General features: G+C 43.6%; 3 protein-coding genes across 5 annotated transcripts; 2 read left to right on the forward strand and 1 right to left on the reverse strand.

Annotated features, from left to right (window-relative positions):
- The first annotated feature begins 373 nt into the window (after positions 1-373).
- On the forward strand, positions 374-2,238 carry ITPRIPL1 (ITPRIP like 1). The gene has a single exon (XM_089538813.1). It carries the CDS (start codon positions 374-376, stop codon positions 1,934-1,936), a length of 1,563 nt encoding a protein of 520 aa, XP_089394939.1. The 3' UTR covers positions 1,937-2,238.
- Positions 2,239-3,435: 1,197 nt separating this feature from the next.
- Positions 3,436-16,651, forward strand: NCAPH (non-SMC condensin I complex subunit H). Of its 2 annotated transcripts, none has more exons than XM_089537444.1 (18): positions 3,436-3,545; positions 4,934-5,165; positions 5,653-5,746; positions 5,976-6,068; positions 6,334-6,472; positions 6,773-6,894; positions 7,365-7,551; positions 8,575-8,666; positions 9,619-9,815; positions 10,129-10,277; positions 11,026-11,132; positions 11,667-11,789; positions 11,979-12,086; positions 13,432-13,605; positions 14,403-14,519; positions 15,183-15,268; positions 15,803-15,878; positions 16,103-16,651. In XM_089537444.1, exons 2-18 carry the CDS (start codon positions 4,939-4,941, stop codon positions 16,160-16,162), a joined length of 2,151 nt encoding a protein of 716 aa, XP_089393570.1. In that variant the 5' UTR covers positions 3,436-3,545; positions 4,934-4,938; the 3' UTR covers positions 16,163-16,651. The 2 variants fall into 2 exon arrangements, with proteins under 2 accessions (XP_089393570.1, XP_089393571.1); XM_089537445.1 differs by having other exon boundaries at positions 4,937-5,165.
- A 605-nt stretch (positions 16,652-17,256) lies between these two features.
- NEURL3 (neuralized E3 ubiquitin protein ligase 3) lies at positions 17,257-24,489 on the reverse strand. 2 transcript variants are annotated; one of them, XR_016282350.1, is made up of 5 exons: positions 24,410-24,489; positions 20,529-21,029; positions 19,897-19,965; positions 18,879-19,230; positions 17,257-17,414 (listed from the first exon to the last, which is right to left on the reverse strand). XR_016282350.1 is itself a non-coding variant. In XM_089538652.1 (4 exons), exons 1-4 carry the CDS (start codon positions 24,435-24,437, stop codon positions 18,959-18,961), a joined length of 870 nt encoding a protein of 289 aa, XP_089394778.1. In that variant the 5' UTR covers positions 24,438-24,489; the 3' UTR covers positions 18,495-18,958. The 2 variants fall into 2 exon arrangements, 1 of the variants encoding a protein (XP_089394778.1); XM_089538652.1 differs by lacking the exon at positions 17,257-17,414 and having other exon boundaries at positions 18,495-19,230.
- Between the last annotated feature and the right edge of the window lie 3,068 nt (positions 24,490-27,557).

Consider the following 27,557-nt stretch of genomic DNA (forward strand, 5'->3'; position numbering starts at 1 on the left):
CTTGGCAAGGTTTGTTCAGAGGAGGTTTGCCATTGCCATCCTCTAAGGCTGAGAGAGTGGGGCTTGCCAAAGGTCGCCCAGTGGGTTTATATAGCCAAGCCAAGGAGAGTATTAGGTTCAAATCTTCACTCAGTCTTGGTGATCTTGGGCCACAATTTCTTAGCCTAAGAAACCACAGAGTGGTTGTGAAATTAAAAAGTGGGGATGGCGGGAGAGCCATGCACACTGCCTTGAGCTCTTTGGAAGGAAGGCATTTTATCAACGCAACAATCACAAGCCAATGAATATTCTGCCTGAAGTCTTCCTTGGCTCCTGCTCAAGTCTTTCCCTCTCTCTCATGTTTTTGCCCCCTCCAGGGTCAACAGCTGTAGACATGGCCCTGGGTCCTATCATCTTCTTTGCGGTGTTAGGCCTTATCTATCACCCCCTGATGGTCAGCGACGACACAGACCAGGCCACACTGGACCGACAACAGAAGCACGAGGAGTTGCTGGCCAAGGAAATGGGGCGCTTGCAAGTGGAATTCGACCAAAAGGACTGGAGCTGGGACCCAAGACAGAAAAAGGAGGACTTGGTGGCATCTGACCTGCCGGCTGAAGATGGGACCTGGGACGGGTGGCCCTATGTGGGCCTAGTCATTCTGGTGATCTTTGGGTGCTGCAGGCACACCATGGAGAAGGAGCCCCACTACGACTCCAGCACGGACAGCTCCAGCGCCTCCACCACGGACGAGTATGACGACACCGACGTGGAGCCCGAAGAGTACGAACCCAGCCAGATAACGCTGGAGGCCTTCTACGACAGCCATGTCGAGCTGGAAACCAGCGACCTGAGCAGCATGTGCCATTTTGTAGAGTCCTTCGTGAATGACTTGCTGGAGGAGTGCCGGAAAGCCCTTCCGTACCAGAACACCCTGCCTCTGATGGAGAACTGCATCGGGGTGGACAGCGCCTTCGAAGGATGGCACACGCAGAAACTTTCCAAGCCCTTCGCCGTCATCATCCCTCTCCTGCCGCCCAAGGGCCACTCCTTCCACATTGAAAGCAGTGACTTCGAGGGCGGCCCCAGCAAACACGGCCACATCTTGGTGGAGATGGAGTGCATGTGTAAGAGACAGCGGCTGCTGGGAGACGTAGTGTGCTTCCTGCACCACCCTGAACAAGAGCTGAGGGAAGAGAAGCAAGGGGCTTTCCTCCTCCACGTCTTGTGCACCAGCTCCCACCTGGATGCGGAGAAAACCGTCCAGTGGTTCCAGAGTATGGTGGGCAAGGCCTGGGGCAATCTCCATCACAAGTACAACCTTGAACTCACGCCCCAGATGTCCAGCACAACATGTCGTCTGAAACTGGCCTTTCCGTCTGGGCGGTCCATTTTGGTCGACATCATCCTTGGGGTCCAGCAAGGAGACTCTTTGGTCTTTCTGGTCAGCCACTGCGGTGAGAGCGAAGACGCAAAGGGCACGATTTGGCTGAAAGCCTTTGCGATCCAGGAGCTGCTCTTCTTCAAATGGGTCAGCCAGCGGGCCCCTGAGAGAAGCTGCCACCTGAAATGCCTCCAAATCCTCATTTATTTCAAGGAGTCCAGCCCGTCCAATAAGAACCCCGTCCTCACAAGCTACCATTACAAGACTTGCCTGATGCACCTCTTGCTCCTTCGGCCCCTTTCCGACTGGGGACCCGAGAACATTGCGACAAGGCTCCAGGACATCCTCTTGTACCTGCACACCGCCCTGCGCAAGAAATACCTTGCGCACTTCTTGATCGGCAACATCTCCTTGCCGATCCAGATCCCCATGCCCCAAGTCCTCCGGAGCGCCGAGCCCCTCAATCTTTTCGAACACTTGGCGGTGGACCCCAAACTTCATGCTGAGGCCGTGAAGGAGTCCGTGGAAGTCGTGGAATTAGCGAGGGCTCTGTTTTCGGACCACAAAAAGTAGCGCAGGTCGACGCTTTCCCGAGCGTTTCATCCAAGAACCATGCATCCAAATGGGCTGGGAAGGTGGCAGGCACTGGTGCCAGCAATGAAATGAAGCTGGGTTAGGTGGTTTCATTGAATATGGAACAGCGATCCAGGTTTGGGGGTTTTCGTAGGTCTCCCACACTTCAGAACGATCTGGGGAAAGGCAGACAAGGGGCTTCAGACCAAAGTCGGTGTGCATTCCTTGCACCAGTGACGCTTCTGTATTTTTATACTCTCCGGTTACAAACAAATTTGCTCTATTAGACTTGAAATAAAGGCTCCAGCAGGCTGTGTTTTGACATTCTTCTCAATGTGGTTTTATGCACGAAGCTGCCAGGGACGTCTAACTTTTCCATTTGCTTCCATAGGTCTTGAAATTCTAGAAAAACCCATAACCTGATCGCAGGGATTTCATGGCTATAAGATGTGCTTGCAGTTTGTGCTTTGTCGTTTCAATGGAGTTTCAATGTTGAATCAATAGGCATCTAGGAAGCTGCTCTAGACTGAGTCAGGCTTCTGGTCCGTCTAGTTTAAAACATAGTGGGTTTCAGTTCTTTCTTTCCTAGCCGTATCTGGAGACACTGCGGACCGAACCTAGGCCTTTCACATAAGAGGCTGCAGAGTCAGATCGCTCATCCATTTACACTTATCCCTCCATATTTGATATTTGCACCTTTGATTATTCACGGATTTGATTAATATGTCCCCTCTAGGAATATCTAGATCCTCCAGTGCAACTCTATGGTCAACTTCAAATAAAAGTCGCACTGAAGAACCTAGAGATTCCTAGAGAGAATACGCTACTAGGCCTTTGTAGCTCCTCCATTGCAGCTCTATGGTCATTGTCTGCCGGACGTTGACCATAGAGTTGCCCTGGAGGACCTAGAGATTCCTAGAGAGGTATCCTCTCAGGTCAAAACACAGTGTTTTTCCAAATTCACTGTGGGGGTCTTGTGCCCCTAACCCTAGTCAATATGGAGGGACAACAAGCATATTGTCAACTACAGTCCAAACACACTACAGAAATCATCCAGTTTGAGGCCGCTTTAACTGCCCTGGGAACTGTAGTTTTGTGAGGCATTTAGCCTTCTCTCTCTGAGAGCTCTCTAGTGCCATCACAAAACTACAAACCCCAGTTAAAGCGGTGCCACTGTGCAAATCCTACAGCACTCTATAAATAAATGTTAGTAATAATAATAATAAAATGCATTTTTGTAGATGCAGCAGCCATAGATATCTATGGTTCTCTCCACTCTTTTCATAACTCTATGTTTCCAGACTCCATTTAAGCTCTTTTTTCCGGGTGAACAAAAAATCCTCCTCTCTACACTTTTTATAGGTCTATATTCGCAGGTTCTGTTTAAGCCCCTCCCACAAGGGGCGGAGCGAAAGCGTGCGCTTGTCTAAGTCCGTTGCCTGCGCGTTGACGTCACGGCGTGCGCGCAACGCGCATGCGCACTACCAGCGCGGGTCGATTCAAACTAGAGAGAGGAAATAGCGGCAGTAGGAGGCTATTAAAGACGTTCGTCGCCAGAGAAGCGTCAGCGGCCGCGACGAATCCGCTTCGTCCCCCGTATGTGGGAGAGGTGAGCTGCGAAGGGAGCGGTCGGCAGGGAAAGAAGGATTAGAGGCCCGAAAGGCGCCTATTGTTTCTGCATGAGCCGCGCCTTGACTGACGGGCGGAGGGCGGGAGGGGGTAGCGGAGGAGACTCCTGATTGGTCGAGACGGGGACGGCTCAGCCAATAGAAAGCCTTGAAGGATGCGAGCGTGGAACTTTGGCGGATTGGAGGAGGAAGGAAGGTAGCTGGCCGCTGATTGGCCAGGAGTAGCTCCCTCCGCTGTCATTCAAACTCCGCCCCGCCCTTCCCATGCAAAGCTCTCCATCAGTTATTTCCAATGCATTTTATTTTTAAACCCAAGAGATGATCAAAGAATAAACAAATAAGAATTATAACAATAACTTATTATTAATAATTATTATACTTTATTTTATATATATATATATGCATTATGTAATATATATATAATTATTATAAATATTAATTACTATTATTATACATTAGTGTGTATAATAATATATTATTATATCAATTATTATCATACATTAGTATATATAATAATATATAATATTATATTTTATACTATTATCAATTTTTATAAAAATTATCAATTATTTTCATTATACATTATTATTTATAACAATATATAATATTATATTATTATAATATTATACATTCATTTTTATTTGTTATATATATAATTATTGTAATATACATTATGATACATTATTATTTATAATAATATATATAATATTATATTACAATATTATAAATTATTACTTATATATATATAATATTATCATAATAGCATCAATTATTATACACTATGATATATATATAATATAATATTATACATTATTATACATTATTAATTATAATATATATGTATATTACATTATATTATAGATTATTTTACATTATTATTTATAATATATATGTGTATATATATATATAAAATATTATTATAATATAAATTATTCTATGTTATTATTTATAACATATATATATATATATATATAAAATATTATTATAACATTATCAATTATTATACATTATATATATATGTGTGTGTGTGTGATATATGTATAATATTATATTATTATGCACAAAATTATTTAAAAACATAGCCATTAGGTTATGCCCATGAGGTGTATACGAAACATGAATGTGTTTTGTGTTTATAAATTATTATAAATAATAGTATAATATAATTAATATATATATTACAACTTTTTTTTGCTTTGACGAACCTCCTCTGAGTAGCTCTTCACTCTGGCGCCAGTTAATTGCATAGCACTGAGCCGTGGCAGTTTAAAGTGGGGCCAAACCAGATTGTGTCTGCAGTGCGGATGCAGCCCTGGGTTGCTTTTTCAACCAGCTGGAATATCGGTCTCACAAGCTGTTTCGTTTTCAGCAGCGATGAGCTCCTCGACGCCGCAGTCCGCCGGCCAGAAAGGCAGCACTTCCTCGGACAACGTCTTTGTGTCCCCTGGCCCCAGGCGGCAGCCCCTGAATGCCTCTGGTACCCCCGTCTTGGAGGGCTGCAACGACGATGAGCGGGAGAGGAAGCAACGGCGGCGCTCCAGGATTGTTGACTTGCAGTATAACGCCGATTCGCCTCTGGCCATACAGTCTCCCTCCAGCAAGTAAGAGCGGCTTTTGCAAAAACCACATTTGTGTATCTGTCTGTTCAATCGTTTCTCATGCTACAGTGGTGAACAATGTACCATGGCTCAGCTCTGTGGGTTGTAAACACAGTGACAACATGGGGCCTGAACAGACAGGCCAAAATAAAGCTGCTTTGGGTCACTTTGGATGTGCGCTGTTTAAATGATACACACCTCTTAAGAGGCCAGAAGCTGCACCAAAGCTGCGCTCAAGTCCTTAGGACTGGAGCATGGCTTTGGCGTGGCTTCTGTCCTCTTAGGACTCATGCATCATTTAAATAGCATACTTCCAAAGTGACCCGAAGCAGCTTTATTTGGTGTCTGTTCGGGCCCATAGTTTATAAACATGAATGCCTGTGCTTTGGTTGAAAGGCAATCTATCAAAGAAAGTGGGGGGGGGGAGTCATTTTTTGCTTTCTAATTTTGGTTTCTGTGCGTCTGCCATTCTTCTGTTTGGATTTTCTAGGCAAACGGAGACGTCATTCCCAGCAATCCCACAACTATCCAACGCTCAGATTGCAGATCATTATTCCACATGCATTAAACTTTCGTCAGAAAATGTAAGTCTGCCTCCTGTTCGTTGAGAATTTGTTGTTTAGTGCTGCTGAATCTATGGTTTAAAACACACTGTAGAAACAATCCAGTTTGAGGCTGCTTTAACGGCCCTGGTTCAGATGTGTTTTGAACCTATGATTATTTTAGTGCTGAATCCAATCTTGACTTTGTACTAGGATTGCATTTGTGAATAGCATTGCTATTCATACATGCATAATTGCTGTTCTCTTCCAGAAAATCACCACCAAGAATGCTTTTGGCTTGTACCTCATCGATTATATGACAGAAATACTCAAGCAAAAGGAGTCTGAAGTCACTAACTTTAAGGTTAGCATCCATTCTGATGGTGTTTTCTATGACACATAGAAGATGCTCCACCAGTTAATAAGGACTTTCCCCTCTATTTGTGCTGATTCCCCTTTTAATAGGTTTTTGTGCTAAATTACTCCTCTCTGTCTTGTAAAGTACAGAGTTTCTGAACTGAAAAATACAGGGATAAAAGAATCCTGTAGTCCAAAGTCCCCTCTCTCAGCCAAAGTCTCCCATCCTGGGTCCTACTCTTTAACTCCTTTCTTTCCCTTTCCTCTTACAGGTGGCAGCTGGTACCCTTGATGCCAGTGCAAAGATCTATGCAGTTAGGGTTGATGCTGTCCATGCTGATGTATACAGAGTTCTGGGCAGGTTGGGTAAAGATGATGCGGCAGCAGGGCCTGGAGATGGCCAGGATGCAGGTATGCTTTTTGATGCAGTTAATGGTGTAGGGTTTGGAATGCAATGTGTGTGGGTTGCTCACATGTGTAAAGCACATGTGTTGAATGCACAGGGACCCAGATTCATCCCCCAGTCTCTACTTGGATGCATCTACACTATAGAATTAATGCATTTTGGCACCACTTTAAGTGTTGTAACTCCATCCTATGTAATCCTGGGATTTGTAGTTTTACAAAGTCTTTAGCCTTCTCTGCCTGGCTTCAGCTTAAGTCCCCGAAAAGTGTGTTTGGCCCAGCTTTGGACTGTGGCTTTTCGTTTAGGTGGAGCAGATGTGAATCCTGAAAATTCCAAGAAGCAGCCAAGTAAAAGGAAGCATCTGTACAAAACCATTGAACAGAATCTGAACAACATCAATGCCTCTGAGGCAGATCGGAGGAGCGAGGTAAGAAAACCTCCTCTGACGGTTATTCTCCATCCTTCTTAGAACAGTTCTTTGACTTAACTGCCTGGTGACATTTGGGCGATGCAGAGACATGGGCCAGACTCTTGTTAGTAACTTGCACGTGTTTAAGCATCACACAAAGGAGGTGCTATTCTGTAGCCCTTTACGCACTGTCCAGTCCTGTCCGCTGGAGGCTCTGCCGCCAGTTGGGGAAGGAAGACAGAGAAGGCAGTGCAATGAAGATGTAGCTGGTCTGGGCCACAAAGGGAAGGGATGGAAGAATGCACTTCATTTCTGAATACTCCCATTTCCACCTCCCCTCCGAGTTGATCCGATCCTCAAATTGCCTCCTTGCCCCTTTCTCTCCCCACAAAAATAGCTGTGTTTCCTTAAAAGACACTGTGGTATATGGCAGGTATGTCTTTCACATTGATGTTTAAACCTGGTCTTTTCTCCTGATTCATATTCAGATCGATCCCATATTCCAGCAAACGGTGGCCTCCTTCGATGAGTGCAGTACAGCCGGGGTTTTCCTGGCCACGCTTCATACACAGAGCGATCTCAGTGAAGTCCTGTTTGATTCCATGGTCACACCTCTGGCTTCATCTGTGACTTCTGAGTTATCAAGTTCACATGTCCAAGTGCCAGGCTTGAAATGTAAGCGCTAAAAACCATTAGCTTTATGTTCTGTTCCCATTGCATTTGACTTGGAGTATCGGGAAGAGTACTCTTTTGTGATTATATTAATACAAATTAACAGTTTTAAAAATAGCATACATGAATAAATATTATGTACATGTATTTCTTAGTGTTTGTTATAGATGTAATTGTAACAAAATATGAAATGTGCATGTAACAATAACGACATGTGTGTAATATTTGTTCATTTCTTGTGGCTCAAAGATCTGAAGTATATCATAGGCGGCTCTTACATTAAGCAAGCTTGTCCATCAGTCGCGTGTTGTGTTGTTTTTGTTTGTCCACAGGTTTTTAGCTGTATCTGATTTTAACTTTCTTGTAAGCCACCTTGAGACCCATGCCAGGAGAAAGGATATAAGTGAAGTAATGCCTTTTGCAAGGATCAGAACTGTTCAGACCATTTGGTAGTCCTTTTGTTGAGGAGCATGGTAGGAGACATGCTTTGTCTTGTATCAGAAACTTTACTGAGACATTGTCAGAACCTATTGCAGGGTCTGTCGTAATGTATGGGTGTTTTGCAAGGGGGAATTGGTTTTACTGGGAAGGATCGATATGAGGTAGTTTAATAAAGAGCTGAGGCATTGTACTATCATGCTTGGTTAATCTGCTTGGTAGTGGAGTCTGCTACTGAAGAACGTTGGAGGAATGCGGAGGAGGACTTTTACTGTCAGGTTGTAGAACTGTGCTGCTTGAAAAAGGCATGTAGGAGGGCAGGAGGGAAATAGAAGAGACCATTAGTATTAGCCGTGGGGATAAAGTTTGCAGGCCAAACAGCAGGAGTGGAGTTTACAGATTTTGTGTTTTTAGTATATTGTAGTGAGTAGGACCTGGTAGGTTTGACCTAAACGCATTACTGATGGCTTCTGTTTCTGATGTCTGCAATAAAAGTATTTTGTTTTCACTTGACTAAGACTGATTGACTGTACATTGGGGTAAGAGTTCGTTGGTTCTGACAGACATCCCCGTTGTCATCCTTTCTAGCTATACTTCTGCAGTGTGCTGAAAAGCGCCCCATTTGCCCTTCGCTGGCTGGCTTTCGGTTTTCTGAGTGGGACAGTACTTCCCATAATGAGGTAGGTCAACCTGGCTGTCACTTTGCTTCAAGGGAATTAAGTAAACCCTATCCCATGGTGAGGATAAGAAGTTCCCACTCATTTGGCCACTCTCTATTGATAGGGCTTTTTTTCAATGTTTATCTATACTCTTAAAAAAAACAACAACATCTAAGTGTGGGCTGAGATGCTGCATTCTGTGTTAAATTGTGCATTGTGTCAATATTTCCTTTTTCCTGAACTCCCGACCAATTGTTATTATTGAGTGACCAAATTCTAATATAATATAGATACAGGAATAAGTAATATAATAGTATAATGACTAGGAAAAAAACTTTTTAGCCTGTTTGTTTCCACTACTTACACATATCTCCTCCCTTCACACACATAATTTTCCAAATCAGGTATCTGCTATATAGCTTAGCTTGGAATTCCTTAAAAACGTTTATCTTCATCATGTCATTAGAAATTGCTCTTCAGGCAAGCAACACTCTACCCACCTACCTAGAATATACTTGGTTGGACATAATGGGGCTTACTTACTTTCAAGCAGATGCATCCAGGCTTGCACATTTAGTCAGCCTATGTCACCTACAAACACCAGCTTTATATCCCAGGTAGACTCAGAGCTGCATGACTTTATATTCTGTCCCTCTTGTTTCTTATCAGATCTTGTTAGTAAGAGAAGTTTACTGAGTCCTTAAGTGTACAGGCAGAGGCAATTACAACCTCACCATTATGTACAAACAGTGTACATCATTGTGTACACATCCTTATGCACTCATTGGGCACACATAATGGTGTGTACAACATCTGTTCCTCCCGGTTTTGAAATCTGTTCTACTGTCTTCTAGATTTGGGTGGGGAGGGTGAGCTTTATGGGGCCATGCGATTCCCTGACTGGTGTGTTTTTGGTCCACCTCCCCTTTGCACATTGTAAAGAGTGTCCTTTAACCTTTTGCTCCTTTTTTAGTCAGTCTCCGCTCTGCTGGATAAATTTAAGAAGAGCGACCAGGCGTTTGACATCAACGCAGAGGCTGACAGTGACCCTGGGGACCCTCTGGTGGACGATGATTTTGATGCTGACAACATGGACGCGACAGTTGCAAAGGATCTTGGGGAATTTCCAGAAAAGGTGGAGGCCTGCAGAATAGCACCAGGAAGCTCAAGGTATGTTCAGGTGCAGGTAAAGGAGGGTCCCAAGGGTCAAAGTCTGAGTACTACTGCTCTACCTCTTTTAGGTTTAATGGTCAGTTTCTGGCTCTTCCCTTTCAGTTGTTTATATGCAGACCTTTTGGAATCTTTAATCAGAGTTCACTTTTTCTGCCGAAGAAGTAGTCATGAATCAAGTGTGTTGCCCTTGCCTCACACATGCAGTTAATTTTAGGAAGGATGATCAAACCCGTACATTCTGCAATTTAGAATTGAGGATGATCACACCCATTAATTCTATCATTCTTGTATGTGTTTGTGTTTCTGCCAGAAAAGATGTGGTTCCCCTGGGACAAGGCGATGTTGGCTCCATGTGCCTTCAGCTGTCAATGAACCCCAGCGAATACTCTTATTTCAGCCCTCGGGCAATGTCCATGTGGGCAGGCCCAGAGCACTGGCGCTTCAAGCCTCGCCAGAAAGGTATGGTTTTGGAAAGGGGGTGTGAAGTAGTTCCAAAGGCCTTCGCTTGGACCATGATGCTTTTCTGGTTGTTTTCGAAGCATGCCTTTCCATGACAAATACAGGTCCAAGCTTTATCTTGATCATAGAATCAGGTTTGGTAGATCAAAGTTAGGGTTAAATGTAGTGCTGTTGTTCTTGATCATCATCATCATCATCTCCAAAGTATCAGGCCAGAAAAACACCTGCGATAAAACTGTGTGAGGAAAAAAAAACATACAAAGGGTGTGAAAACCTGTATTCCTATGAGTAACAACCTCAGTTTTTCTGTGAATCTGTTAATTCAACTTCACATTTCTTTACCCTATCCATAGTATGTAAGTTTAATTGCTTATATTATGGCTTATATCTGATCAAACCAGCTTGAGACAGGTCAGATTGCCACCTACAGACAACAGTTTATCTTGTTCATAGGCATTTAACTTGTTCTTCCAAAAACTCATTTAATATAAATGAAAAGCACAACTTTAGGACGTATCCTATTATTTTCTATAGTTCTTAAAACTTACTGCCAAAGATTACATAGTTTAGAACATAGCAAAAAGGTAACAAATCCACACCAAACATTTGGCGTCTCTAGCATCTGCCCTTTCCTTAATAATAATTCATTTAGAAATCTGAATGTAGTGTTGATTTATAAATGGAGTCATCTGCCCGAAGACATCTGCTCAGTCGTTCTGCCTTGTGATCTTCTGTCCGTTCCGTGCAGGTGATGCCAACTCTGAAAAAGTAAGCAAAAGAAAGCCTGCAAAAAAAATCTTTGAGATCGTTTTTGACGAAGAGGTTAACTTTGAGCCTTACTTCCGCAAAACAAGGGTAGGTATTTAAGCCTTAATAATGTTATGGTGGCGATTTCTGCAAGATGTCATGGTGGCTCCCAGTTTGATAAGGTTTCCTCAACCTGGCATCCTTCTAATAATGTTGGGTTAGATCTATGCTGAAGAATTAATGTGGTTTGACACCGCTTTAACTGCCATGGCTCAATGCTATGGAATTCCTAAGTTTTCAGTTTTGTGGCCAAACTCCCTCTGAAAATTTTTTGCCAAAGAACCCCAAGATAAGTTTGCCTTATGTTCGCCATAAGTCAGAAATGACTTGAAGGCACACAATGACAAGGAACAACGCAAAGTCAGACAATGGGATTTATTTATAGGTTGACTCACCATTCAGCAATTGAGTCAGTAGACCTACTCCAGGTGAGAATAACTAACACGATTCCAGCCTCTGTGTGTACTTGTCAAATGTGGTTCTGCTGCAGATTACTTGTAACATGAACTTTGAAGATGGAGGCTAGTTGGAAGAGGATTGAAATGCTTGGTTTCTCAATCTACTGTTGGTTTTCTCTAACAGGCAGCTACGACTCTGTCTAAAGCCACCCTTGAAAACCAAAACAAGAAAAGCAACACCCTCCCTGCGGATTTCCATTACGACCCAGAGAACCTCACTCGCCTCTTCCTCAAACCAAACCACAGGGTGAGCTATGTCTGTTCATTCAGGTGCTCAGCATGGTTTGCTTTGTTTCTTGTATCTCTGCTGCATTCTCGGCTCGGTCTGTTCACCAGTTTGCTATTCTGGGCAGAAGACTTCACTGAGAGATACTCTGGAGTTGTTATTGTTTTGTATCTGTAACTAATTTCTTCTATGGTTTTTTTATTTCTATAGCTGTGGAAGATGGCACAGCAGAGTAACTCGCCCAGTCGCGACGATGAGGTGGGAGAGTATGATTACAATAACCCCAATGATACCTCTAATTTCTGTCCCGCATTGCAGGTGAGTTGTAGAGAGTGGTAATAATAATAGTAATAACAACAACAACAACAACAACAACTTATTTATTTATTTATAGCCCACCTCTCCCTACGGATTGAGGCAGGTTACAATAAAAACATAAAAATACATAATACAATGTATGTGTTGCTTTGAATGTGCATCCTTCCTTGTCTGTGCTTCATGGTGAGAGCTGTAATAGTAGACTTTGCTGTGGTTGCAGTCTTTTCACTGGTTAATCAAACTTTGGTGGGCTTGACTAGCAATAACATGAGTAGCTATTCTGCCCCACTGTGCTATGATCTGTAGAAATTTAAAGGGCCTTGCTGACTTTCAAGAAACACAAATATGTCTTAACTAGAACAAGGAATGATTCAGTCAATCGCATTAATTATATCAGGCCTTTCCCCCATGGTGGCTTGTAGAATCAGGACTAGCCTGGAAGAAGGAAGAGCCCTCCCTCCAATCCATCTGCCTTGGTCCAGGCCTCAGAGGGAGAGAAGAACCACTGGACCTCATCCCCTTTCCCTCCATCATTCCCTTCTCCTTTTGTTTCGTGTCTTTTAGATTGTAAGCCTGAGGGCAGGGAACTGTCTGATCAAAAATAATAATTGTAAGCCGCCCTGAGAGCCATTAGGGCTGAAGGGAGGGGTATCAATACCTAAATAAATTAAAAAAAATAAAAGAAAAGAAATACAGTCGGCCCTCCATTTCCATGGATTCTTTATGCATAGATTCAACTATCTATGGCTTGAAAATGGTTTTTAAAAATACAAATTCTAAAAAGCAAACTTTGATTTTGCCATTTTACATGAGGGACACCATTTTACTGTGCCGTTGTATTTAATAGGCCTTGAGCATCCATGGATCTTGGTATCCACAGGGGGTCCTGGAACCAAACCCCAGCATTTTAAGTGTTTGGTTTTTAAGGAGTATTTTTTATTTTGTTAAAAGAAATTATTATCTGTGTATTGTTCTGAATGCTTTAATCCATTCTGCAATTGCCTTGTGGGTCCTGCCAGGCTGAGAGGTGATATATTGACTGATGTAGCAATTCATGCAGAGCTGAAGTCCTTGAAACTAGATTCTTATGTTCTTTTAGGGGGTAGTTTAAAAGTTTTAAGGAACACAGTCCCATAAACCAAAGTTTCTTGGCTTCTTAAAAAAACCATGCATTCAATACATCTCCAATACAGCTGTCAAAGCTCCCCTCTTTTGGGGTGGGGACCACCTTCCGATGGCAGGAGACATGAGTCATAAATATTTTAGAATCGATCACTGTCTGTGGAAGACCATGTTCCCCATTTGAATATACCTACTTTTGGCTTTCTTTCCACTTTCTTTCCAGAATGATGACAGTGACGATGATGATCCTATAGACTTTGTGGGCCAAAGTGGGATGTTTGAAATGACTGCCCATCCTGCAGGAGCAGCAGGCCAAGGTGGAGAACTCAATGGAGACCTCAGTGGGCTCAACATCACTACCTACGGTGAATTAAACCTGGTGGCTGAGCCACAGAAGGCAAGTTGTGGGGAGGAGTTGTTCTTGTTTTGTGCTTTCAAGTGGATTCCTACCTATGGCGACCCTCTCCTAGCTTTTTCTTGGCAAGATTTATTAGAGGAGGCTTCACCATTGCCTTCTTTTGAGGCTGAGGGAGTGTGACTCAGTCAGTGTTACCCAGTGGGTTTCCATGGCTGTATTGGGATTTGAACCCTGGACCTCCAATGTTCTGATTCCAACACACAAACCACTGCACCATGCTGGCTCTGTGTTGAGATATACACAACTTTGCACTTGTGTTGACAGATACTTAACTGCAAAGTGGCACCCCTTCTAAAGGTTGTTGTGATTTACATTACATGTTGGGGCTGAGCAGAAAATGTAAACGTCATTCCTCCACAAATACTGAAGATAGCATGGGAACCAGGTCTACAGAGTTAAAGCTGTGCTATTTTTGTTCTGAGAGGGAAATGCCAAGTTAACGTAATTCGCCAGTCATGCAGGCTATTGCTATGAGTAGCTCATTCCCCCTTCAACCATTGTGCAAAGTAAGTGGGCAAAGTGTTGCCTGTGAATGTGATTGTTGGGCAAATTTTGCCTCCACACCAAGCAGATAGTCTCTGAAATGAGTGAAGACGTGCAAAACTACACCAAGTAGCATGTTCCTTCAGTACTAAGGGATGGGATGCAAGTGCCTGGGTGCCATGAGGGCAGGATTCAAAAGTTTATCTTATGTTGCTGTATTGTTGTTCTGCTAAACTGCCCAGGTAATGGTCGGTTAGCTCTGTTCTTTTAATTCTATGCCTTGATTTTTCCAGGTGAACAAGATCGATATTCAGTATGCAAAGATTGCCAAAAGGATGGACATGAAGAGGCTAAAACAGACCATGTGGGGTCTTCTGACTCATATTGCAAAGGATCAAACCGAAGAAGAGGTATGCACCAGGATAAATGAGAATCCCTATTCCTAGTTATCCTTGAGGTCTCTGTTCTGAGGGAATTCAAGTTCTCTTCCACAGTGCCCTATGCCTCAGCTGGTTTTGTGGGAATTTGATTTAGAGTAGGGTTTTTTGTGTGCCATCATGTCCACTAAAGGACTTTTAAGCTCTAGTTTAAAAGTAGTTCATTCAAACACCATTCTGTACTTTGGTACTTTCCTATAGTAACTGGTAGGCACCCAACTCTCGGGCACAAGATCTTTACTGGTAGTAATTGCTTATATGTTTAAAATGTGATGGCTTTTAGTGGGTGCAGCCTTTTACGTTTTGTTATGTGTCTAGTTTAATATGTTCTTATACTGTTTAAATTATTTTATGGTATTAAAATCTGGAATAGTTTTAAATTATTTGGTCTGTGCATTTCCCTGAAATCCCACAATAGAGTCAGCGGTTAATTAATGAATGTAATGCTTTGGAAATTCAAGGCTCCAAAAGTACTTGTGTGTATTACTTTGAAATCCTTAGCCCATGTAAGATAGGTGTTGCTACACTTAAAATCACCAGGAACTGTACAGAAACCAACACACGGCGGGTGCTGCGCCACAGGCTTTCAGGCTGGCAACTAGCTAACTTTAACATTTTTCCATCTTCCTTACATAGAATGAAGCTCTAAAGAAAAGCACCAACTGTTCAGTGGTATCAGGACAGAAGGTCTTCAGTAGCATCACAAAGGATCTACTTCACAGGTACTTCAGGGTTTCAAGACTCTTGAGAGGATGCCAGGCTGTAAGGGTGGGATGCCAATGGCAGAATTTCGAATCCTTTTTATTGTTATGAGCAGAGGATGAATTCAAACAAGGCACAGGCTGGCTTGGGATGTGCCTGTTCCATCCCTTCTGACTCTTTTCCAGATGAAGCATCTGTGAGCAGTTCTCTTCCCCATAACTGATTAAAGGTTGTTGTTGTTGTTGTGTGCCTTCAAATTGTTTCTGATTCATGGTAACCCTGTAATCCAATCCAAATTAGGGATTGCTATCATGAGGTTTTTCTTGGCAAATTTCTTCATTACCTAACTAACACTGGCTTTGTCTTGCACCAGCACACCTGTAGTGTAAAATAATGTTTAAAGGCTGGAATCATGTTGGCGTAAACTGCATTGCAACCTATGAATAAACTGAGTTTATAAACCGAGTTTGTTCAATGCAAGCTATGGATTTTATTTCAGAACAGCAAGGACTACTTCTTAGTCTGAGTTGTTCCTCCTTGTCTGTCTCTTGCAGGCTGCCTCCCACAATGGCAAAGAACCTGTCTGTGCCCTTGGCGTTTGCTTCCCTTTTGCACTTAGCTAATGAAAAGGTATGTACAGTAATCCTAAATTCACCAGGAATTCAGAGGACAAGTAGGACGAGTGGGTTCTTCTCAGTCTACCTATTCCTGTCATAAAGATCTTGACTTTGGTAAACTACCTGGTGATGTCTTCTCCTACATACACACACTTTTATGTTGAGACCAAACTTGTATGTAAACAGTTTTGAAGATGGCTGTGTTTGCTGATTTCCCACCTCCTCCTTTGTTTCCAGAACTTGAAGCTGGAGGGATTGGAAGACTTGTCAGACGTTTTAGTGATGCAAGGAGTTTAATGTGTCCCAGCTGGGCAAAAAATCTGGGACCCTCGAGGAGGAAATTGATGCATCCCAAAAGAGATGCATAGATGGATGGCCTCTTTCACATCGTATGCCCATCTGTAACTGTCTCTCTGCTTAACGATGCCTGCAGCATCAGTTCCTGGGACTGTCAAAACAGTGCATGATTCACTGATGATAAAGAACTATGGACAATCAGGAGCAGTGTGCCTGTTTCATTGTGCCCTTAACTGTCTTCTGAATCCTTCAGCTTCCCTCTCCTGATGTGACTATCCAGCTGCTGTGCAAGTCCTCTAAAATTTGTTTGTCTTCTTGACAGCAAAAGACTGCAATGTATATTCAACCTAGATGAACTTCCTGTACATAAAAGACCTGTTTCTTTCATGCTTTGCTTTTACAGTCTCTTCTCACACCACACTGAAATTATCCTCAGCGATTTTATATATTTGTACAAACATCTTTTTTAAAAGAAATAAATGACCACAGTATGGGATCTGCACTCTACCTTGCTTTGGACTTCTCTTCCCCTTCCTCCTCCCCCTAAAAGCCTCTGATGGAACAACCAGGTCCCCCAAACATTTCAGAGGGGCTGATTTTGTTCAATAACTGCTGCATGTAAAACGTGTTGGATTTGCAAAGGAGTGAGTTGTTTGCCGGATGAGACGGGAAGGCTTTCCTGCATTGGGAAGTGGAGCTGGGATGTTTCCCAATTGTTTAACACAAACTCAGTCTCCTGTAGTCTTTTGCTGATTAAAAATAGCCAGCTTTATTGAGTGCCAAAAATCTCTGTTAACAAGTGAATGGGGCTAATATTAGTGTGTGAAGTTTATCTATCTCATTAGGATCTTAACTGAGGTTGTATTTTTGTCCCTTGTAGTTTGGCACCACTCTGATCAGCTTCCTTGAAATGTTACAAGGAAAGCATTTCCTCCTCTGTTCCATGATGCTTATCTCATCTAATGTTGCCCCGCTGTGCCTTTTGGCCAAAGAGCTCCATTGATAGAGGGGCTTTCCCTGCTTTTATCTCATCTGCGCTTGTCTGTTTAAATCAACGTTTCCTGTTGTACCTCTTGACCTCTGAGAGTCCTCCTCCAACAGAATGAACAATGTGAGCTATTGTGACTATAGTTATGTCTCCAATAATTGCCCAAATGAGAACGTGCTTCAAGATACCGTCATCGCTTTTTGTGCTTTGTAATCCTTCATCTCTGCATCTGATGTTCCAGGTGAGGTCTGTGTTAACCTTGAGCTGTGTTGAAACAGGAAAAGGAATACAAATAAACCAAAAGGGAGGACAGTTCGGTTAAGGAAATTTTCCATTGGTCCCGACACCTGCCTGCATTTTAGTACAATAGTCAGGAGGACGGAGAGTGTGAGTATGATGTAAGGCTCATGTGAGCATCCTGCCCCAAGGAAAAAATTCCATGCTTATTTGAGCTTTCTTTTTTAATGGTTTGCTCATCATTGCTGTCTGTTGAACTTGGCACTCCAGCGGCTGAACTTTCTTAAGGCCCCGAGTGACTCATCCTGCTCCAGTTTAATCGGTTTTATTCCACTGACTTCTAAGAATACTCATCTATTGCAAATGCTGAATTATCCAAGGAAGGAACATTTAAACAAACGCACAAAATCAAGCCTTTACAATTGGAGGAGGAATTGTATAGACCTCTAGATGTGGCTGAACATTTTCTTTTGGACTAAAATTGGCTGAGTTTTATCTATATGGCACCTAAGGGTTTTTTCCAGTGTAGCAGAACAGAAATGTCTTGAGATATTCAATATTCTCTGCCTACGAAAGACGGAGGCATCCTGGATCCCACCAGCAGTTACTTGACTGCTGCTAACGGAGTTTAATTTTACTGTTTTGGTCCCTATATGTTGAAGAGGGGAGCAGCCTCTGGCTGCGTTGAGATCCTTCCAAACCAGTGGAATAGTGACAGAAACACAGTGTGGGGTAGTGGTTTGAGTGTTGGACTCTGGAGACAAGGATTCAATTCCCAGCTCAGCCATGAAACCCATGCTCTCAGCCTCAAGGGAAGGCAATGGCAAACCTCCCCTGAACAAATCTTGCCAAGAAAACCCCAGGATAGGCTTGCCTTAGAGTCACCATAAATCAGAAACAACGTGAAGGCACACAACAACATAACCAACATGGATATGGGGTGCGTTTTGTTTTTTTGGCTTGTGACTCCCAGAATCTTCCATTGCCCAGGCTTTTCAGATCTGGCTCCAAGATCTTTTGTTAGTTCTGTCCAGACCTGTGTGGTGAATGTGTGTAGTTACTAAAGAGACCTTAGTTGATTTCATTTGAGTTTTATTTTGCCATCCTATAGCCCACGCTTTCTCTACTCGAGTGTTATCTAGGTGTCATAAAATGTTAACTGCCTTCTGCTCTACAGGTGCGGTCATCTGTAAAGATTACAAAAGTTTATGATAATATACACACCCTCTTGCTCAACTGTTTTGCTGCCAAAAAAAGTGTGCCCCTTCAAAGTCTAACTGGGTATGAGATCAGTGGGCATACAATTGTTGTGGCACCTGCATTATGGAATGACCTCTCTTTGTAGACACTATTGCCGTTACTACAGGTGTCATTCCAACTCTCATCTCCCAGATGAAAGGAAAGCGAGGAGATCCTTCCCAGTCAGTCAACTCATCCATTTCCCAGCAAAGGAGACCCCTTTGTTTTCCCTTTCTCCTCCTTCAAACCAACCTTTTCTCCACCTTTTCAGTTCCTCCGCACTCCCGTCGAGAGTGCAAATATTTCCAAGTGTTTTTGCAGGGTCAGTTTTGTCACCGAAGAGGTTGGATGTCCTTTGCATTGTCCGACTGATCTTCTGTTCCCTCTCTTTCGGCCAACCCAGAGACGTGAAGGATTTTCTTTACCTTCGTCCGACACAACGGGCAACGGCCGCTGGTTTTCAAGATCTTCAAGGAGCAGCAGGCGCAGAAGTTGGCGTGGGAGCAAGGCAGCATCATGGTGTTGGCCTTGTACCCAAAGCACACGGCGCATTCATCACCGGTTGGGCCTTCAAGGAGGCTGTGGGAGTCATGCCGGTTTGACTCTGGAAAAGAAAGAGCGTTTTGTGTAGAAGGTGCAGGAGCGAGACACATCCAACACAGTCGGCCCTCCGTATCCGCTTAAAAATATTCCAAAAATTTAAAAATTCTAATAAGCAAACCTTGATTTGGCCATTTTATATGAGAGATATCATTCTACTATGCCGTTGCATGTAATGTGAAGAGCGTGCAAGGATTTGGGTATCCATGGGGGTTCCTGGAAGCAAACCCCAGCAAATACCAAGGACCCATTGTATTTTACATATGAAAACTGGGACACATCTGGACAAGCAGCATCACAGTGTGGTCAAGATGATAAAGGTTATTAAAGAGGAAGAACAGACAAGCTAGGAGAGGATGCAGCAGATTGCTTTTGCCTGAGCTGACTGAGAAGGGAAAGATTCATCCTCCAAGCAATTGAAAGAAGCTTAGGATAAAGAGAGAAAGTGGGAGGAGGACAGAGAAACTGGGATGTTTTAAAATCAGTTGGAAACAAAAAGGGACAATAGAGAATTAACTGAACTCTCCCTGCTGAATCTGGACAGTTGGAGGGTATGGAGTACGGAGAGAAAGCAAAAGGGTTCACGCCAGCTTTTTTTGCAGGATGGCCTCCTAGGTTAAGAGGAAATTATCCGAGTCAGACAACAGAAAAGATCTTTGCAGGGACTTACCAATCTCGTCTTCGTGGGCCAACAGCAGTGGGCTGTGGATGTTATTATTTGTGGGTAGGTTTGAGGGATCTAAAGTGGAGAGAAAAGAGAGTTCAGGATGCCACACATCAACATTTGTCTTTCCCTATCCACTCCGATAATGCAAATTCCTATCCCGATAATACTATTTTGCACATTAGCATAGCCTTGTCTGTGGCTGGTTGTATGCAAGTCCCATGTCAATGGGTCTGTTTTATGTTTTAGGCTGCCTCTGCACTGCAGAATTAATGCAGTTTGGCACTGCTTCGACTGCCAGGGCACCATGTTGTGGAATTCTGCCTCATTAGCCACCACTGCTTCCTCTGGGAAGGCATTGTTTAGTATTATTAGTATTAGTATTATTAATTAGTATTATTTTAGAGATATTTTAATCATGCAGTGTTGTTTTAGATTATGCCGCTTGGCAGGTTTTTATTCTCCCCCCCGTTTTATTTGAACTTTGCTATGTAAAGTGCTTTGCAAACTTGACAGCGCTCTATAAATAAATGTTAATAATAACGATGATAATGGGAATCTCATCCAGTGCCTCTAACAGATTAAACTGTTAGTACACTAACTGATTAACCCATTGGATGCCTGAGTTGCTTACTTACCCAGCAGCTGGACCCCTTTGGTCCTGCCATAAATGTCCATCACAGCCCAAAGCGGAGACGTCACCAAGACCCCGTCTAAGAGCAAGATGTCCTCTGGCTCCCCATTGATGCTGCAGAAAATGCAGCCTTGGTTGTCCACCCAGTAACTGATGATGGTGCCTTCCTTGCAGTATTCGTCCGGCAATACGCAGGCTCGAGTCTTTCCTCGGTTGACCAGGTTTGGGCAAGCGAACGGAGGCAGCTCCCTGGGCTCCCAGAGGGAAGGGTCTTCCCAAGTGAAGCCCACCCTCAAGCCGCCGTGCCATTTTCCATCTTCCTTGGAGATCTTCAGGGTCACCTTCTCATAAGGCTCCATGGGTCGGTTGGAGAAGACAAGGCCGTTGCAGAAAGTGGCAACTCGGCTGGCAATAGAGTGCGACTCGTCCATCACAATCTGGGACCCTTTGACGTAAGGATGGAAGAAGAGTGGAGCAGAGGTCGGGCAGCCCGAAACGTCGGAATCTGTGGGGGACAGGACTACCATGACCAATGGAAATGGAAAAAGAGGAGGTTTGGTTCCGCATATATTCCCCTCCCACATACCCTCAAGTGAGCTCTTCATTGAGATCAGTACTGTTATATCTAGTGTTGGTGTAGTGCATCTACACTACAGAATTAATGCAGTCTGACACTGCTTTAAATGCCTCGGCTCAGTGCTATGGAATATTGAGATTTGTAGAGCCTTATTGCGTGAGAAAAGAAAGCTGAAACAGAGCAGGAGAGCAGCGGCTTTCTCTGTGCCTCTGCATGACATCCTAGCACTTTGGTTCTCATTCCCAAGGGTCATAAAAGCATGCCTTTTACCAAATGGGTTTTGCCAGCTCAACAAAAGGCACACTTTTTATGACCGTCTCTGTTGGGTCTGAGAACAGAAGTGCTATGAGAGGCAAGAAAGCCACTTCTCTCATGCTGTGTCTTGGATTTCTTTTGTCATGCAACGAGGCTTGGTACCACAACAAACAACAAATCCCAGGATTCCACGCTATGGAGCCATGATGGCTAGTGGTGTCATACTGCATTAACTTTGCAGTATAAGAAATGTACATGCTATTGCTATTGTAAGTTCCAAGAAAAGTCCAGTGCAGATTCACAATTGGTACTGAGAGCTACTAGTTGCCACTGCAAAGAACCCCAAAATAAGGACTAGAACCTTGTTTTATACAGAAAGAAAGCTATAGTTCTTGGCTTGGTCAAGATGAGACTATGGCCCTCTGGTTCCTGCAAAACTCAAGTTTAACACTAGACATAGCTATCTGAAGCATTTTTGCCTTCTGAGTCTATAAGCAGGTATTGGTCGGGTTTGCTTTGTCTGCTTTACGCTTTAGATAACATCTCTTGAATTCCAAGAAGACAAAACCGAAACCAACCAGTTAGCAGCCCTAAACAGTTGCACAATAGAGGAAAGCTAAATGGCTAAGACTTCCCTTCCTTTCTATTTTTTGAGCCATGGATGTTTGCATTTTCTGCTGCAAGAGTTGGAAAAAGGAAACTCCATGTTCTTCCCACTTTTCCAGCTGTTTTTAAAATGCCCCAATTTCTCTCCCCTCTTCCCACTTTCCCCCTTTGGCCTCAGCATACTTCAGTTGCTGCAAACTGGGTTCAAAAGCAACTTGCACTCCATTTACTCAGCAGAGGAATAGGAGGAGATTTCTTTTTCCAATGGAATAAAATCAGGGCATTTGTGACGCCCTGAAATAGTATTTTCTGCTCCCCCAACTCGGTTACAGGTTGAGTACAGGATGTATCCAAAATACCTCAGACCAGAAGTGTTTTGGGATTTTGGATTCTGGAATACCTGTATTTAAGTATATGTCCATAATGAGATATCTTGGAAATCGGATCCATGTTTAAACACAAAACGCATTGAAGTTTCAGATCCACCTTATACCCTTATGCAGCATTTTAAATATTGTTATGCACGAAACTGGTTATGTACACTGAACCATCAGAAAGCAAAGGTGTCACTATCTCAGCCATACATTTACAAAGCGTTGGCTTTTGGAGTGTTTCATAATTCCAGACACAACCTGAATTGTATATATTGATCCAAAACGCTTCTGGTCCCAAGTATTTCAGTATAAGAGAGACTCAACCTGCAACTGCATTGGGGGAACAGCAACTACTCTTTTAGAGCTTCATAAATAGCGAAGAGTATGTGCAAAATACAAACAAATCCCCCCTTTAGAGAATTCTGTCTGAATGTGGGCTATCAATTCCAATTTGTCTTAGTTCCAAGATGTCTTGTCGGCATACATGCGAAGAACATGTCTTGAGTTTTTTCAACTCTTCCAAATGCTTAAACATTAACTCTGTTTATATATACTCTCATGGAAGTGTTTGTCCTTAGGGATCGGCTGTGTGTCCAAGGCGCCAAAAAGACACATGGCTGAGATGGGAAAGTATCTCCCTTTCACTTTTGATTTCTTTTTACCAGAGCTTGTCCCCAGAAAGAGACAACCAGAGCTTTGGAAACATGGCTTGGGAATATGAGTTTAATTCTATGTCTTTTAACTGAGATACAGTATTAACTTTTATAGGGTTTTGTTATGTACACTAGATTGCATTTTTAAAAATCTTTGTAAACCACCTCGAATATTGGAAGGAAAGGTAGGATAACAATATAGGCTGGAGCGCAGTATGGGTCTTAGTGGGTTTGCATGCGCAGGAAAAATAATAGAAGGGTGGTTTTTGCAATATCTGTATTCTCTCAGGGCTCCCACAGCATTAAACTGCATGAGTATCCATTGGACAACGGTAGCCAGTGGATTGACTGACACAACAGTCCCAATGTGCAATGGAATCGGTGTGCATTGGAGCATTCCTGGTGTGCGTACAGCCACCAGTGAAGAAGAGCTGAATTGCAACAGGGATGCCCAGGGTGCATCAGAAGTGTCCAAGTGCATCCAAAATATCCAGTGTGCATCAAAATCTGGTGTGCAGCAGAAGTGCCCAATGAGTATGACAAATGCCCAGTGTGCATCGCGATGTTGCTCATCATCCCTACACGACACCATCGTAGTGGCACATTCCCCTTTAACCACCCCGGCTGTATCCTATGGGATGCTGGAATTGGCGGCTTGTGGGTGGCATTTAGAAGGAATCCTCAGCCACAGGATTCCAGTGACTCCTTGAATTACAAATCCCAGGATTCCACAGGTGGTTACCATGGCGGTTAAAGTGGAATGTAGTACGATAATTGTGCACTGTGGATGGGCCCTTGCAGCCAGAAATCCCACATGTCGCTGTGAGCAGGCAAAGAGTGCTGCCGGAAATGTACTCTGTGCATGCTCAGTGCATCCCCAGTGCTGCAGGAAATGCATTCTGTGCATGCCCAGAGGCACACTTATTCTTGGTATTTCACTTCAAGGGAGCCAGTTTCCCCCCCGATCCAAACCCAATCCTTATCTATAGCCTTTTTGGCAAATATTTTGAGGGTGCAGCAACTCCCAGAAGCAACCATTTGGAGCACCGTCTCCTCTGATGGCGGTTCCCAAACTTTGGTACTCCAGATGTCTTGGGCTTCATCTCCCAGAATTCCTGACTCCTAGGTCTTCTGGGAGATGGAGCTCAAAACATCTGGAGGACCAAAGCTTGAGAACCACTGTCCTGTAAGACCATCCTTAGACTTGATCCTCACCTGATCTTAGCCTTCATAACAAGAGCTGGGAAAGATCACCTCCTTTGGGACTCCAGCTCTCACAATCCCCAGCCTTGACTGTGGATTGTGGGTGTTATAGTCCAAAAGATCCACTCTCCCCAGCTTCCACCCCAATACCTCTGGACCCTTTGCTCCAGAACCGCTTTGCCTTGGCAATGCCCCCCATCCATGCCTCTTTGCTTACCATCTGCTGGACTAAGGCAAGCCCCCATTGTCTGTTCCCGGCTGATCCTTCTCAAATCTTGGCCCAATATAATTCTGATTTTTCTCAGCCTGGGTTGGGAAGGAGCGCATGCCACTCTGCGGCAAGGACCTGTTGCTAAGCCACAGAGGAAGGAAGCTCTTTTTTATATGCCGCCGCTGCAAAGCTTCATGAGTTAAAAATTAATCATCGGCACTACAGCGCCGTGTGCTTTCAGACCATCACGAGATGCCGCTTCTCTTGTGTATTTGGGGGATTTCCATGATATAGTGGAACAGGAGCCAAAGCCACACTATGCGCCTGGAGCTGGGGCTGAGCCCTGGCTTCGGCCCAATTTAACTGGACTTTTTTTCTCTTTCTCTTTCTGGCTACTCCTTCGCACAGTGTTTTTCCCACCCTCTTCTTCACCCTGTTCTTGGCATCATTGTTGTTGTTGTCGTGAGCCGAGATCCTGCATCAGACACAGAGCACAACATCATGGCTATGTGCGGCAGGGTTTGAATCCCTGCTTGGCCATGGAAAGCCAATGGGTAACATTGGGCAAGCCACACTCTCTCAGCCTCAGAGGGAGGCAATGGCACATTCCCCCTTGGAACTGTGTAGGAATATCTTTCCATAACATCGGAACTGAGGACAACTACAACTTCTTGACCAAATGCAGGGCTAAGATAACAACTCTATCTATCTATCTATCTATCTATCTATCTATCTATCTATCATCATCTATCTTAACTTTCTCTCTCTGTCTATGTCTGTCTGTCTGTCTTATCTATCTATTTATCTATCTGTCTGTCTGCCTTCCTTCCTTCCTTCCTTCCTTCCTTCCTTCCTTCCTTCCTTCCTTCCTCTTTCTTTCTTTCTTTCTTTCTTTCTTTCTTTCTTTCTTCTCTATCATGCTCAACACCTTCGCTTAATAAAGAAGCCAGTGGAGCTTTGAAGGCTTGCAATATGTATATTGCGCAACATGGCCATTTTATACTTATTCTTTCTCCTGTACGATTCTTAACCCTTTTGTCTGGTGAAGAAGCCAGAGATAGCTTCGAAAGCTTGCAATCATGTATTTTCTGCATTTTGGTTGGTCCCATAAAGGTATCCACTGCTTTGTGGATCTTGGATGATCCTGCACAAAGAGATTTTGTGGTTGTCGTTGTGTGCCTTCAAGTAGTTTCCGACTTATAGCAACCCTAAGGTGGACCATAATGGGGGGTTCTTGGCAAGTTTCATCATAGAGGGTTTGCCATTGCCATCCTCTGAGGCTGAGAGAGTGTGACTCACTCTCCATGGCTGAGTTAGGATTCGAACCCTGGTCTCCAGATCCATGGTCCAAGGCTCCAACTAGCTGGAAATTGGGAAGTTATTCAGTCTCTAGTCAGCAGAGGGAGACACAGCCCACAAACAAACCGGCTGTGCCATGTTTTCACTCCAACTTTCCAAAAGGAAGGAGATACATACAATCTGCATTGGAGGAAGAAAAGATGAAGCCAGAACATATTCTGGAGCTGAGTGTATCAGAGGTTGGGAAAGTTACTTTTTTGGATGACAAGCCCCAGCAACTGGAGGATCTTGGGACTCCAAAAGAGTAACTTCCAGGCCCTGATTGTTGTTGCCAAATTCTTGCCTTCAAGTCATTTCCAACTTATGGTGATCCTATCATGGGGTTTTCTTGGCAAGTTTCTTCATAGCGGGGTTGTCATTGCCATCCTCTGAGGCTGAGAGAGTGTGACTTTCCCAAGGACTGAGCCAGGATTCGGACCTTGGTCTCTAGAGTCAGAGTCCAATGTTCAAACCACTGCCACATTGGCTCTATTGCCAAATACTCTTGCTTTACTTGACTCTGATGTGCTTACTTTATTCTAATTCTTACAAACTGGGCTTGGAAACAAAACAAAGAGCTAGAGGAAAGGGAAGGAAGAAACAAACCCAAACCCTGACAGAAGATGGCTTTGTTCTTCCTCCGTCTCTGTCTTTATAGAGAAACCAGTGTGTATTATTAGCAGGTTGCGAGTGTGAAATTTCCTGCTTGCGGTCTTGGCCGGCGCAGTGCAAGACCCAAATGCGTTCTCCAGTTTATCACCCGGACTTTCAGGTTTAAAAAGGCTTGCGACCGCTTCCTCCAGAGATAGCAGCGACGGTTACCGAGGTGGGAAAAAGCAAGAATATTGCACGCAAAAAGATGAAAATACCTTAATAGGAAAGGAAAGGGGCCACGGTCCACTAGGACTTCGTTCCCACTTACAAACAAATCGGCGTGTGATCCAAATTGATGGATCGATTCAACATCAGAGTGTGGTTCACACTACATTTGCCACATCCGCATTTTCTTGCTGTAAATTAAAACAACCCACTTGTGGATCTCATTGATGAATGAATCGGTTCAAAATGGACCCACTCCAGCCGGACAAAGGGCAAATGTCAATCGATTCTGATCCGCACCTGGTTCACACACTTGCGTGGAATCGATTTATCCAAAAAGATGTGGGGAAAAATCAGTGTCAAAAAGATGCGAAGTTAAAGGGGCCAAGCACATGCCCCCCCCCCTCCAAATCGCTTCATCAATTTGGTTCAAGTGGGAACCAGGGTCATTTGAACCGGTTCAAACCATTGTGTGATCCGGTTTAAAAGGTAGTGGGAATCAGGCCTAGGAAGCCCTTTTCCATCCCATGTAAATTGGCATGGCTGGGATGTCATGCAAGAACGTTAATGCGTTTGTGCAGGGAAAATCTGTTTCCTCCATCATAGAACCACAGAGTTGGAAGGAACAGCAAAGGCCTTTGGTCCAGTGATTCCCAAACTTTGGTTTTCCAGATGTTTTGGACATCAGCTCCCAGCTTATGGGAACTGAAGTCCAAAACACCTGGAGGACAAAAGTTTGGGGGCCACTGTGTCCAACCTCCTGCTATACAACAACTATACTACTACTACTTCTAATAATAATAACAACAATAATAGTAATAATATACATTTTTACCCACCTCTCCCTAAGGCTCAAGGCAGATTAAATGCAATATACAACTGGCCATTAAAGTTAATGGTCATCTAGACCCCTGGAATTAAAACTTTGGCAACTTTCCAAAAGTAAAAAGGTGTTGTTTTCATCCCTTTTAATTTCGTGTTATTTCAGGTTTGCAGA

This window comes from Sceloporus occidentalis, unplaced genomic scaffold (genome assembly GCF_023333645.1).
Source record: "Sceloporus occidentalis isolate IW3139 unplaced genomic scaffold, rSceOcc1.0.p SCAF_9, whole genome shotgun sequence".
Lineage (NCBI taxonomy): Eukaryota > Metazoa > Chordata > Lepidosauria > Squamata > Phrynosomatidae > Sceloporus > Sceloporus occidentalis.